At 39.6% G+C, this 13,064-nt stretch overlaps 3 protein-coding genes and 1 non-coding gene across 5 annotated transcripts in view; 2 read left to right on the forward strand and 2 right to left on the reverse strand.

The window, feature by feature from the left end:
• Positions 1–224, reverse strand: part of LOC138003608 (uncharacterized) — a 47,002-nt gene extending 46,778 nt beyond the window's left edge. Inside the window, exon 1 of the mRNA XM_068849762.1 lies at positions 90–224. Within this exon, the coding sequence (XP_068705863.1) occupies positions 90–199 (110 nt within the window). The 5' untranslated portion in view covers positions 200–224. The remainder of the gene's footprint in view (positions 1–89) is intronic.
• A 403-nt stretch (positions 225–627) lies between these two features.
• Positions 628–751, reverse strand: Trnal-caa (transfer RNA leucine (anticodon CAA)). The gene is made up of 2 exons: positions 714–751; positions 628–673 (listed from the first exon to the last, which is right to left on the reverse strand). It is a non-coding gene; the product is annotated as a tRNA-Leu (tRNA).
• A 5,202-nt stretch (positions 752–5,953) lies between these two features.
• LOC138002141 (adenosine receptor A2a-like) lies at positions 5,954–7,317 on the forward strand. Its single transcript, XM_068848230.1, has one exon. The coding sequence runs from the start codon at positions 6,364–6,366 to the stop codon at positions 7,315–7,317; it is 954 nt and encodes a 317-aa protein (XP_068704331.1). The 5' UTR covers positions 5,954–6,363.
• A 3,453-nt stretch (positions 7,318–10,770) lies between these two features.
• The window catches only part of LOC138003615 (adhesion G-protein coupled receptor D1-like), a 40,753-nt gene continuing 38,459 nt past the window's right edge, over positions 10,771–13,064 (forward strand). For both annotated transcript variants that reach the window (XM_068849785.1, XM_068849784.1), the window contains exon 1: positions 10,771–10,919. The gene's annotated coding sequence lies outside the window, so the exon portion shown is untranslated. The remainder of the gene's footprint in view (positions 10,920–13,064) is intronic.

The raw sequence follows: 13,064 nt of genomic DNA on the forward strand, positions 1-13,064 counted from the left end.
CATTTAAATCACCCACGTCCACACGCACACACTTCCGTAAAATTAAAAAAGGCTCTAGCAATTTAGAAGCGTTTTGGTCCTTCTATTACCTTCCTTGTTTGCTTATCCCAAATCTGACCCCCTCCTTTTGAAAATTGAGCAGAGATTTCTTTAGAGAACGCGGTAAAAAGTCTAAACTAATCGTAGAAGTGACCTCCATTTGTTGTTCCCGCCATCAGATACACAATCAGTTCCAGTCCACCATGATGCCAGAGAGAGACTCTGGAAACTAATGACTTCTCGAGAAACGGGGAAGAAACGGGGCCACTTTCGAGCCCAAAAAGTCTTCGGGATTTGCCAGAAACATGTCCCTGGGGACGTTTCTCGAAAGTTGATGATTTTGGTAGTTCTTTGGCAAATAGTGTACCAATGATCAAGAAATGTTTGGACCGTGAATAGGCTGCAACCTATTTATCTCACTGGCCAGAGAGTTCTAGATGGTTGTTTTGCAGTAGCGTTCTCGAGAACTTTTCCATGCTTTCCTCGGTTTGCTTTTAATTTGCTTTCTGTCTTCCAGCGGCTGGTATATTGTCTCAGTTGATGGTAGCCTCAATCATCAATCACTATAAATAGGATCGAAAAACGAGCTGTCAGGAGTGGGATTCGAACCCACGCCTCCAAGTGGAGACCAGAAGGCCCCGTATTCCCACTACAATCATGGAAGGGTATGTATCCTTGAGTCTGGCGCCTTAGACCGCTCGGCCATCCTGACAATCCTGACATTTCCACTACGTAATTGTGTCTGATTACTTTCAATTCATGTTAAACTGAGATATTGCAGGCAGTCATTCAATCATAAAGAAATCTCTCAAGGGATCGTTCTTGGAGAAAAGAACTTAAAATCCAACCATGTGCAGAACAGATTCTACTGACAAGAGATTTTCAATATCTGTACTCAAACGATGAATAATTGCCTTGTTTCCATCGTACTGTCAAAATCTTCCGCACTCAAATTTGACTAAGGTCAAAACAGGGATGTGCTTCGAATAACGAAATTCGGTACAATATAGACACCGTTGGATTGAAGGAAGCAAGCAATGTGAGTAGGAGATTACACAAAACTGTATAAATTAAAACAATTTAAAAACTGGGTTTGACCAAGCGCAACCTCGCTCGACAACTGTTTACTTTTCGATGACAATAGCCCTTTTCAAGGTTAGTTTTTCTAATTTGCATTACAATGTAATCTAGCATGTATGTGAGGCTTTTCGGGCTATTTTGTAGTTTTAACCCGAAATTGCCTCGCACCCACGTTAGATTAAATTGTAATGCAAATGAGAAAAACCAACCGCGTGAAAAGGGCTATTGCAATCATGGCTATGGGTGACAAAGAACTGTTCTTCTCCGATCCATACCGTCATCGGAATGATCATATTCTGTCAGGGAGGAAATTATTGGAAGGATCCAAAACCACAAAATGTGGTTTACGGGGGTAATGCATCGAATTCTAGTTTTTTGGTCCCTAGAACGAAGAGAAAAAATCAACATCATCATCTGCTAGGAGTGGGCCATGATTTGAACCCACGCGTCCATCATGCGTCGGAGCGAATGGTTCGGGCTCGGGACCTGGCCGGGTACATTGTGTTGAGTTCTTGGGCAAGACACTTTACTCCCACGGTGCCTCTCCCCACCCAGGTGTATAAATGGGTATCAGCGAAATGCTGGGGGTAACCCTGCGATGGACTAGCATCCCATCCAGAGGGGAGTAGAAATACTCCTAGTCACTTCAAGCTACAGAAACTGGGGATAAGCTCCGGCCTGATGGGCCACTAGGCCTGTAAGCCGACTTTACCTTTTTTTTACCCTCCGCCATGCAGATAACTGTTCAGTCGTCTTCTAATGAGCAAAGACTAGAGTTTGGCAGTTCCTTAGCAAATAGCGTAAGAATGACTGAGAAGTGTTTAGGCCGTAAATAACCTGCACTATATTTATCAAACTGGCCAGTGTACTACGTGGCTGTTTTAGAAAAGCGTCCCAGAGAACTTCAGGCTCTTTCCTCAGAGATTGCTCTCTGTCCTTCGTCATAGCGGCTGGAACAAAGTCTCAGTTGATAATCTCCTCAATCGTGAATCCCTACTGATTAACAGGATACAAAACAAGATGTCAGCAGTAGGATTCGAACCCACGCCTCCAAGTAGAGACCAGAAGGCTCCGCGATGCCATGTTAATGATGGAAAGGTATGTAGCCTTGATGGCGCCTTGGACTGCTCGGCCATCCTGACAATTCGAGTTTTTGAAATTTAGTGATTGAGTCTGATTACTTTGATTTCATGTTGGAAAGATATTGCAGGCAGTCATTGCATCTTGAAAAAATCGGTCAATGGATCTCTTTTGGAGAACGCAGTATTTTTGAATATCTGTACTAAAACGATCATTAATTATCTTCGTCCCATCGTACTGTCAGAATCTTTCCCACTCAATTTTGACAGAGGTAAAAACGGGAATATGCTCCCAATAACGAGAATATCGACACCATTGGATTAAAGAAAGAAGGCATTTTGCGCATGATATCACACAAAACTGTATAAATTAAAACAATTTAAATTAAATGGTTCTCTGCTGACCAATAAGCCTGCAACCCAGATCGACCACCAACAATTGTTCTGACTTTTCAATGAGGTAGTACAATCATAGGTGACAAAGAACTATAATTCCTCTCCGATCTATACTCATCGCCATGCATTATCACATTCTGTCAGGGAGGAAAGTTATTGAAAGGATGCAAAAGCACAAAAAATGTGGTCTTTGAGAGAGTGGCATACTATTCTTCGTTTTTGGTTCCGAGAACGGAGAGAGAAAAAACAACATTTGCCGGGAACGGGAACGGAAGCTCCCCAAGACCTGAAAGATGTCTGTGTTGTTTAACGAGAGAAAAGATGACAAAGCACTATGCGTCAAACATCGTGGAAGACTGCCTTTATAGACGACCCGTGAAGATACTGCCCCAAGTAATTTGAACAGGATCAACACACACGCTGCTGACGCTAGTGGTCCTGAACATCTCGGAATTGCTTTAGCTTATTAATTGGGGCATAAATGACGTGAACGGAGTTTGTTATGCGGCAGCCATAACGGAAGTATAACAGAACCAATATCTCCATAATGCTTTTGGGGAAGCTGGAAGCTCGTCACACTAATTGCTGCCTTTCGTGAAGAAGTCTTCAATATTATGTTGCAAGAGGATGACTGTGGACTGCCCGCTCACTCACTCGGCATAACGATGAAATCTAGAGCATAGAATGTTGATTCGCCAAGGCCTGCGTTCTCTTTGTACCTACCCGGAATCAGCCCGAGAAAAAAAACTGTGGCCTTGTTCCAACCTCACACTGACTTCAATAGTAAGCTGTCTCAAAGTTATTGAATGAAGGGGCAGTTTCTAAAGAAACTGTGGTACTGCGTCGGTGGGGAAGTAGTATACAAAAATTTGGTTTTATCAACGGAGTTGATAAAGTAAATTGGCCACCGTACAGAGATTCTAAAAGCTGACGTTTCGAGCGTTAGCCCTTCGTCAGACCGAATCGAGGGATTATGGGTTACGTGTAGTTTTTATAGTAGAGTAGGAACTACGCTATTGGTGGTAACATGCGGCAACGTGAAAAATAGGAATATATTAGTTAAATGAAAAGCGTTCGTTAATACCTACCTACATCTAGGTACGACGGAAAGCCGCAAGAATCTGGAACAAAAATTCATCTTTCAAATCGGCACCCTTAATCCTCACGGTATTAACGAACGATTTTCATTTAACTAATATATTCCTATTTTTCACGTTACCATGTTACCACCAATAGCGTAGCTCCTACTCTACTATAAAAACTACACGTAACCCACAATTCCTCGATTCGCTCTGACGAAGGGCTATCGCTCGAAACGTCAGCTTTTAGAATCTCTGTACGGTAGTCAATTTACATTATCAACTCCGTTGATAAAACCAAATTTTTGTCTCAAAGTTATTCCCTAGCGCAAGTTAGGTAATCCCGTACCTAGATCTCCCACGGCAGTATGAGACCGGGTCAGAAACCCGGGTAAGATATTACGCCTTGGGACGGAAAGTGTGCATTCTTCTTTTTCTATAGTCCACAAAAATCTCCTCCGCTGCTTCTGCGCAGGCAGCCGATTACATATTATTTCTTTTTTTGCGCACAGACGGAAGGTCCAAGCTTTTTGTGACGGCAATGGTGTTTTCCACCTTTAAATGTTCCAGTGAACAAACTGACACTTCTGCCCCTGAAAATACAGGTGATTGACTGACTAACCGCAATAAAACGACCCGGGCCTAATTCAACTTTTTGCAAACGTTTTCGTCAACAATTTGACAAATTATTTGTGTCACAATTAGGTAAGATAGACCCGGGTCGCTGTACAGACAATTTTTGAAAAACTTGTTTACTTTAGGGACTAAAATCTGTCAACACGCCTTTTTTTTCTAATGCGACCCCTCATTCGAGCTTTTTCAAAAATTTCACAGACGCCGGTGTGCTTCGGTGAGGCTAACCGATTTTTCCAAATTTCGATAAAACAAAGGAGCCCGCCGCCAAAAGTGATTGAAAACAATTGTATGCCGCTAAAATTTCGCTTGTGTGATTTTTTTGCATTTTAACTTAATTGAAATGAAACCGTAAATTTCATTTATCAGTTTTATTTTCGGTCCCGCAATTTGATTTTTCCAGCCATTTTAAAACCAGCCAAAACTGGTCTGTAATACCACCCGGCCCATAAAGTTAAAAGTATTTGCCCAAGGTAGAAGTTCTGCCACGTTTTACATGGCTGAATCTACATGTTTCGCAAAAACCGTCGGGTCTTACATTATTAAAGCTCAAAAATGCTTCTGAAACCAATTTTGCAGATTACTTTATTAAAGGTGATACATTTGTTTATGATTTGTCGAAATTCGTTTACTTTCGAATTGTTGATTAATTTCTGAGAGTGTTTTTTTTTTCCGATTTTCATCAAGATTTATGTTAATAATTACGCACCAAGCACTTTGGTAGAGGTATACAAAGAAAATGGTCTATATAAACCGCCAGAGTAATAACGAAATTTAACAAAAAATAACTTCCCCGAGGCATATGTCATACTTTAAAAACCGTGGAGATAGAATTAGTTCCTTTGTTAACAAAAAAAAAAGGTGTTTGTAACTATTTTATATTTTATATTGATGGGCTATTCAAGAACAAGAAACATGATTTTCAGTTTCTTGGCAACGAAATAATGGCTACTGTAAAGACAATCAAACTCAAAAGTAGCAGTCGAAATTACGGCGCTTTGTGCAGTGAGATGTAGCAGGCAAAATTGTCTAAATAAGTAACTTTAATACCTTCTTAAAAGATAAATGCGAGTTTTTTTCCTTATCGACGTTGACTCACTTTTGGCCAAAAAAAATTGCTGAATAATTCCATTCCTTTTTTTTTTTATGTTCATTTGTAATTAAAACGCTGCCTTAAAATCCTGGTTGGATTATAAACTAATCTAGGTGTACAGAATCTGTAGAATTTGCTCTTAGTCAAAATACGTCACAATTTATACCTCTCTGGCATTCGCCAAAAATTAAAACAACGTTAACGCATGATTGGTCGTCATTCAATGGAGTATGCAGAGTTCTTCAAACTGAGGTAATTGTTTTGTTGAAAATCTTCCCTCTGTGGATGTGCTGGACGCACAGCTGAAATTAAAAAGAAGAGACACAAAGCCCTCTTCATCGAGATCCGGAAGTCCACGAAACATTATTTTGAATAAATTGTAGGTTTTCTTCAAAACCCCGCGGTCGATTCTTCGTATATCTACCTTAACAAAATAATGATTATTTGGAGTTTAAGTTGACAAAGTTTGCTGTGAACTCTGGCCCGAGGATAATTGGCTGAAACAAGACATTCAACCTCAAAAGGTGAGTCCCATTTCAACCCGTGAACGTTTCGGGCCATTTTTTTTTTCTTCCTTTGTGTAAAGTACTTTCAGAGTAAATGAGAATTTACAGTTTGTAATCGGCAACTAAAGTTAGTACTTATATGCAAGATCATTTATAGTTATCTTCCTCGAGTTTTATCTTCACTACAAATGTTTTTTAATTATCACACAGTTTTGCGGATTACGAGATAATAACGGCTCGGTAAATGTGCATGAGGCAAGTTTTTTTTTTTTTTTTTTTCCCTCGATGCAAGTAAACTAATCACCAGTTTCATCATTTCTTCCTAGTTTTTAAGCTAACAAGTGAATATCTACAAACAGAAGCAACAGTAACTTGAAATTGTTAAATAACACCTGTGCTGACAAAAGAACATTCGCAAAAAGTAGGTAGAGGAAAAAAGGCCGAGGAATATTGCAGCGATGCCAGGAGAGTACGATTTTCCAAATGTCACCAAACGTCACTGTTCCTGGCCGTTGCATCCAGCCGTGACCTCTTGTTCAGATCCAAATAGTCTTTACCTTCCTCTCCTGGTAGTCATCATTGCATTCAACGCCGTTCTATCTGTGATCGCGGTGACTGGCAATTTATTGTGGATTGCTGCATATGCAAGGACTCCGTCGCTTCAAACACCTCTTAACATGTGTTTACTGAGCTTGGCATCTGTTGGTCTCTTCAATGGTGTTGTGATGGAACCTTTAATCATATCAGAGACGGGCTTCTTCCTGGCTTGTCCGTCAGCGACTTGCTCGCTTGAAAACATCGTCTCAGGCATCGTTACTCTTGTTGCCGACAGTATGCTTCAAAACATCGCCGTCATCTGTATTGATCGCTATATAGCGATCATACACAGCGATAAATATTATCGATGGGTTACCAAAACCCGGATTTTTATCGCATTTTGCATGTACGCTCTGTTTCGCTTGTTCTTAAGTGTCTGTGTTTTCACAGGAATGATCGATTATCATGCCCTTGTAATCTCGTCCATAGTTTTTAGCCATGCGATTATCATCTTTACCTCGGTAAGAGTGTTTATTAGAATCCGTCGTCTTGCAAGTATAATTGTTGGGCCCATGAATACGGAGGAAGAGAAAAGGAAGGCACAGGAGCGAAAAATTACGAAAACGGTGGGATTCTTAATCTTGCTTTCTGCTTTATGCTATGCTCCAGCGTTTGGTTACTACATCGCTAACAAATCATCAGGTGTAAGTTCACAGCTGCACGCCATAATCTGGCGCTACATTGAAACTGTTATGATGTTTAACGCTGTCCTGAACTTTATCGTTTATTTTCTTCGCCACAAAGAGAAGCGCGTAGCTGTGCGCGGAGTCATCAATAACACCTTTAACGCAGTCAAAAATTGTTGCTGCCATTGACGGATCAAAAAAATAATAAAATAAAATAATTTTTTTAACAATAAAAGATACACAATTCATGTTGACGTGTGACACAAACAACGAGCAAAAAGAAACTGCTTCACTATTTTCTAACATTAGCTTTGCCTACACGAGCCCTTTAACTCGTGGGTAAATAGCGTTTGCCTACGGACAAGGACGTTTTTTGTGTGTAACCGCTTTCCCCTAAACCGAAACTGCTTTAGGATTATTTCCATGGGTACATCAAAAAGGAAGAGGCAGTGGACGAGTGGTTAGGGCGCTTGCCTTGAGATCCGGTAATCTTCGGTTCAAGACCCGCTCTGACCACTCGCTGAATTTGTTCCTTGTAGTCCCTGGTTCAACTTCCTATAGCTTGCTGCACTTGTAAATAGCCAAATGGTTTGCCTCCGGCTAGTTGGGATTCTTAACAGTTGTAGTTATTATATTATTTTGTTTCGTTGAGTGTGTTTCATTGGCCCTGAAAAGCCCTCATGGGGAGCAGTCAATCAAGTATGTATTGTATTGTAGAAAGAACAAAAGAACTTCCCATGACAGTTCCTGAACTGAAAAGTACGGTTTACCTGCTCCCTGGCGTGGCTTGGCCAATCATAAAGCAGAACTAATTTCCAAGGTCAGTGAATTCATATCTAATTATATTTTACCCTGAGGGAAGTCTTTTACTGTGTAACCGCATCCCCAAGGGTAACATGAAATCTAAGCTTTTTTTATTATTATTTTTATTATAAGAGCTTATAAGGCGCAAATATCTATATAAATATCTATATAAATAGATATAGGCGCAAATATCTATATAAATTTTATATATCTATATAAATAGCTGAACCAAACCCAAGCCATTCATCCTCCGGAAAGCCCCAAACCAAGGTATGTATAACCACAGCTATTATACAATGATCTTGGAGTAAGTTTTCTCCGGATGATTAAAATATCACGAATTTATGTTGTTGCGACGCCTAATTAAACTCGTTTTTTCCAAGATCGCGATCAATTAGACCAAGGTAGGCATAAGCTACCGTCTGCATGCGATGGACTCATAACAAGTACGAAATGCAATGCGAGGACACCATCTTACGATGCTCGTAACGAATACACTATCGAAGTTACCTGGTCCACATTTGCATGTTCTTTTAACCTGAAAAGTCTTTTGGCATAAAGTTTATAACAATAGGGCTTCTTACTTCCCCTTTAAACTGTTTTCTTCCGTAAATAGAACCATTGAGGAAAATTTCACACAATGATCGAGGAAAGACAAAAGGAATGGAAGCTAAAGCGCACATTTTGGAGCAAAATAGATGCAATCAAGCTTAATGCACTTTATAGAGGAATAAAAGCTATCCACTTTCCGTCAGTTTTTTTTCAGTTTACTGCAACATACTTAAAAATAAATGCGTAAGGGACTTTGTATCGGGGATCTTTGAAATTTGCTTCATTAAGCAAAATTTCCTAATGCGTTTCTTTGTTATTTCGCTTCCCTTCACTCAAGCTTTTTACTCTAACAACGGAATCAAAATCAGAGAATCTGAATGTCACGGGTAATTGAAAATTTTCACCATTTCCAAGCCATTTTTAAAATTTATTGACTTTGTTTGCTTGTCTGTTTGTTTATTTGTTTTTTCCTTTTCTTATTTTGAATTCTACCGCGCTTTATAAATTGCCAAACGGTTGGCTTTGGCCTGTTAGAGTTCTAGAAAGTTATCAACATTTAGCATTCAGGAAGGCCAAGCACAATGAAAACAATAGCGCGTTTCGGCAGTTCCAACCTTCAGTTCGGCAATTCCAATCTTCAGTTTGGAAATTCCAACTTTCAGTTCTTCAATTCAAACCTTCCAAATTCAAACATGCATGCCATTCAAACTTTCAATTCGACAATTAATCAATTGAATTAAAGGTTTGAATTATCGAAATAAATGTTTGAATTACTGAATTTCCAAATAACTCAATTGAATGTTTGAATTGCCAAACACTTGCTAGAATTTTGACACTAAAAACGCGCCATAGAAAAACACGGGGTTCAGTGTCATTATGAATGTCACCCTTGTGTAACAAAAAGGATTGCGGAGACTCGCGAACAGAACGCGACGTCGAATGACGGCGGCGTGCACAGAGAAAGAAGAGAGAACCGTCATATGTCTGCTAAAGCCTCTTTAGACCTTGAAAGGGGACTTTCAAGTCAATTGCGAGTCTTTAAGAATATTGTTGGTTCAAAACCTACGCCCACTGACATCAGACTTAAAAAAATAATTAATATTCATGTTTGACTCAAGCAGGTGTAATACTTGGACTTCGACTAGTCGTAGTCGGATCAATTGTTACAAGCCCGGATAAACTCGGACTTACCCGGATCAACTCGGACTAAAATCTGTCAATCACAATCTGTCTTGTGGAATACGCTTGTCAACTCAAATACTTTCAACGGCTTGAAACTCATCCTATTCTTCTTTATGACTGACGACCAAGCCGCTGCCAAAATGATGACGTTCATGCGGCGATTCCTTTATTTTTCTTCGTTTTACCATTTCTGGCTCGTTACGCGCTTGCAGAGTTCCACCGACTAGTATAAACTGCATGATGCGCATGACTTTGTAGAGTCTGCAGTCCAGTAGGATACATTGTCCTTTCAGGACCTACATCATAGATAAACGACGCAGCTCTCCAATAAAGTCTAGTATTTCAATGAGTAAAGCATCCATGTCCTTTCGGCCGTTGCCAAGCAACTTGAATTCCATCCTTCGCACGGGAGCCTTAGGCCTTTCCATGATTCCGTGTAGTAGTTCCAATTGTATTTTTCCCGACAACCATCGCCTGAAACTGTTTTCTTTTCTTTTTTTTTTTTTCTCATTCCGTACGTGGATACTGGTCAAACCACTTATAAGCCCTAACGAGATAAGCATTAATAATTTTCTCACCCTTCTTTGCAGAGCTTCCCTTAGTCTGCGAAGAGGCGTTGTGGTGAATTTTAGACGCTTCCACCGGGGCAAACGCAGGGTAAAGGGGCGAGGAGAAGGTGAGAGAAAACGCCTGTAATCAACCCCACAAGATTTTCGATGTTTCCCTCGACTTCATCTCGGGACACATCAGCACTCTCGGGAAAACAAAACTAACTGTTTCCCTCGGGACCATACATTACGTGTATAGTGTAGCAGCTCTCGTAACCTGCTATAGTTTAATACTGTAAGCAGCTTCTATTGCTTTTAAGTCCAAGTTATTGTTTCAATTGTTATGTCTTTTGATTTGTGGTCGGGTAGCGAGTCATTCATTCACATCATACGTTACGGGAGCTGCTACATCCATCACCTGGAATATTAGGCCAGTTTCGTGTTCTCATGGTTAGACTGGATCTAGCATGAAATGGAGGCTAATGCAGGGGAAATAATTTGCATGTGAAAAGATTACCCCGAATTAAGTTGCCTCCATTTCATACTAGATCCAACACTACCGTTATAATTGATATTAACATTTAAGAAGTCCTTAATGACTGTTGGGAAGTGTTTGATGCCTGATGGAAGTGCAGGGCATGAAGCAGAGATAATAACCGAGTTTTTCCATTTTAAAGAAGAAGCCGCTTGGTCCTCGATCTTTTGGTAAGGGTTTGACATTCTAAATTTGTTAGGAAAGATATGTTTAATTAAAACAACTTACCCAAATTTTCTAAGAACGACTTGGAGGTAGATAAAAGTTGAGAGAAGGGGGGCAGATCCACAAGATTTTTCGTTTGGAAAGGACAAATGGAAACAACAAAGATATTGGCTTAGGACAAACCAGTTCTTGTTGATCAACGCAATCCGCATTCGAAGTCCTTTTACTGAAATTCCTTCAGTTTGAGTCGCATTTATTATGGTAGCCTTATGTTAACAAAAAAGGAGCTATTTCAGTCAGGTTAAAGACTGTGTTGTGATTAAGAAGTCATCTTTCTGCAATATGTATTGGTCGCTTTGACAACTTTCTATGCTTACGGCAGGTGTCGACGTCGTGATTGTTCCTAAAGAAGCTCTAGTCTCTGGATTTACAGCTAAGGTTCCACGAAGACAAGCATAAGACCACAACGTTTGTAACCACAATCGAGAAAAAAAGTCAACTCATAAATTACTTCACTGATACGAACTGAGGAAGCCCGGCACGGCTTAGCTTTCCGCTTTCAACCAGGCTGACGAAGCTTTCGTTGGCTGTGTGAATATTTTCGAAACGAACCAAAATGAGGAAAGCAATTTCGTTTTCTTTCCATTGTCAAATTAAAGACTTTCGAAATCCAGTGAATAAAAAAAAGCAAAAAGTTTTTTTACGAGATATTTTTCCAATGCAGAATAATAGGATTTTTTTCTTTGGGAAACTGATGAAGCTGATAGCTGAAAGCTACGTTTAATTTTATGGATTTCCCGTCGAACTATTTGAAATTAAAAACACAAAATCCTTCTAAAACTTAAAGGCCGGGCTATTTTTCTTTTGTTACGAATCTTCTCTTCCATCTGAACGGACAATTTAAGAACTCTTTCGAAGGTTACCACCGTGCATTTGTCAGGATTAAAAAGGAGATATGTCTAATACCCCATCAACACCAGCAAGACTTATTAAATTAACCAGGGTTTTACAAAATGAAAATCAGTCTCAGAAAAAGAAAATGTAGGACTGGCTTTTACAAGAGATTCAGGTGAGTTTCAAGACATGCTTTGACCTGTGCTATAGTTGTAGCCGACGAATATGAGTATTCATGATTCAAAAAGACACTTTGAAACCGTGCTTATTTAACAAAACATCTTGTTCAAAACATGGTTAAAGTTTGGTGTGAACAGGGCAGAAGAAGCAATCTTCTTATAGGAGGCAGTTTAAGTCAACGATATAGAGGGGAAGAGCACAAAAGCACTATTTTTTCAGTTCTTTTCATTAACTTATATTACAAACCAGGCAAAAACGCAGGTCCTTTGAAGAAATTACTCCTTTTACGGAGAAATAAATACGTTCAGTTCGCAAAGGTCGACGTCTTATTTGTCTATCGTGTTATGTATTTTTGTACAAAAAATACAGTTCCTGCTTTTATCAGTGGATCATTTAAATTTGTCATGTATTTTAAGCCTTTCCTCGAATTTACCCTTTGTTTGAGATCTTATCTCGAGATCTTTCGTTTCCTGGCAGATACAGGCAACTGTTAAGTTACACCTGTCGCGTGTCGGGTAAACAATTATCTTATTGCACTATACAAACATGCCTGTTTTAATGCGCAATGCAAATGACACGTATAAACAGCTTTCTTGTGTTCATGATATATGATGTAAACCAATGTATCAAAACCAAGATTTCTGCCTCTATTACCGATGCCTGGGCTAATTTGTCATTTAAAAATTCAAAATTTATAGCAGTTGGGCGTTCTGTCAATAGGGACTTCAAGATTCTACGAAAACATCACCTCAAAATATAACTTTGCAATATCGTAGTCTTTCGCTATTATTCCATGTCGCTCACGTCATACAAAATGGACTAAGTTCCTAAAAATAAAACGGTACGAGCGGTTTCAGAGTAAAAACAGAGATTGAAAGATTCATATCAGTTTGTAAGCTCGCGTTGTCGGCAAAACCTCAAATTTGGTGATTTTACTTCGTTGTTGTGAGGAGTATTGCAAAATATGTGCTAAATGCGGGCTACAAGATTAATTTTCCTCTTTTTACAAATGATATTCCTGTTTTGTGGCGTTCTCGATGACAACCTCGTCGTAGATCTTAAGTCCCTGATTTCAG

This window comes from Montipora foliosa, chromosome 5 (assembly GCF_036669935.1).
Source record: "Montipora foliosa isolate CH-2021 chromosome 5, ASM3666993v2, whole genome shotgun sequence".
NCBI classification, from domain to species: domain Eukaryota; kingdom Metazoa; phylum Cnidaria; class Anthozoa; order Scleractinia; family Acroporidae; genus Montipora; species Montipora foliosa.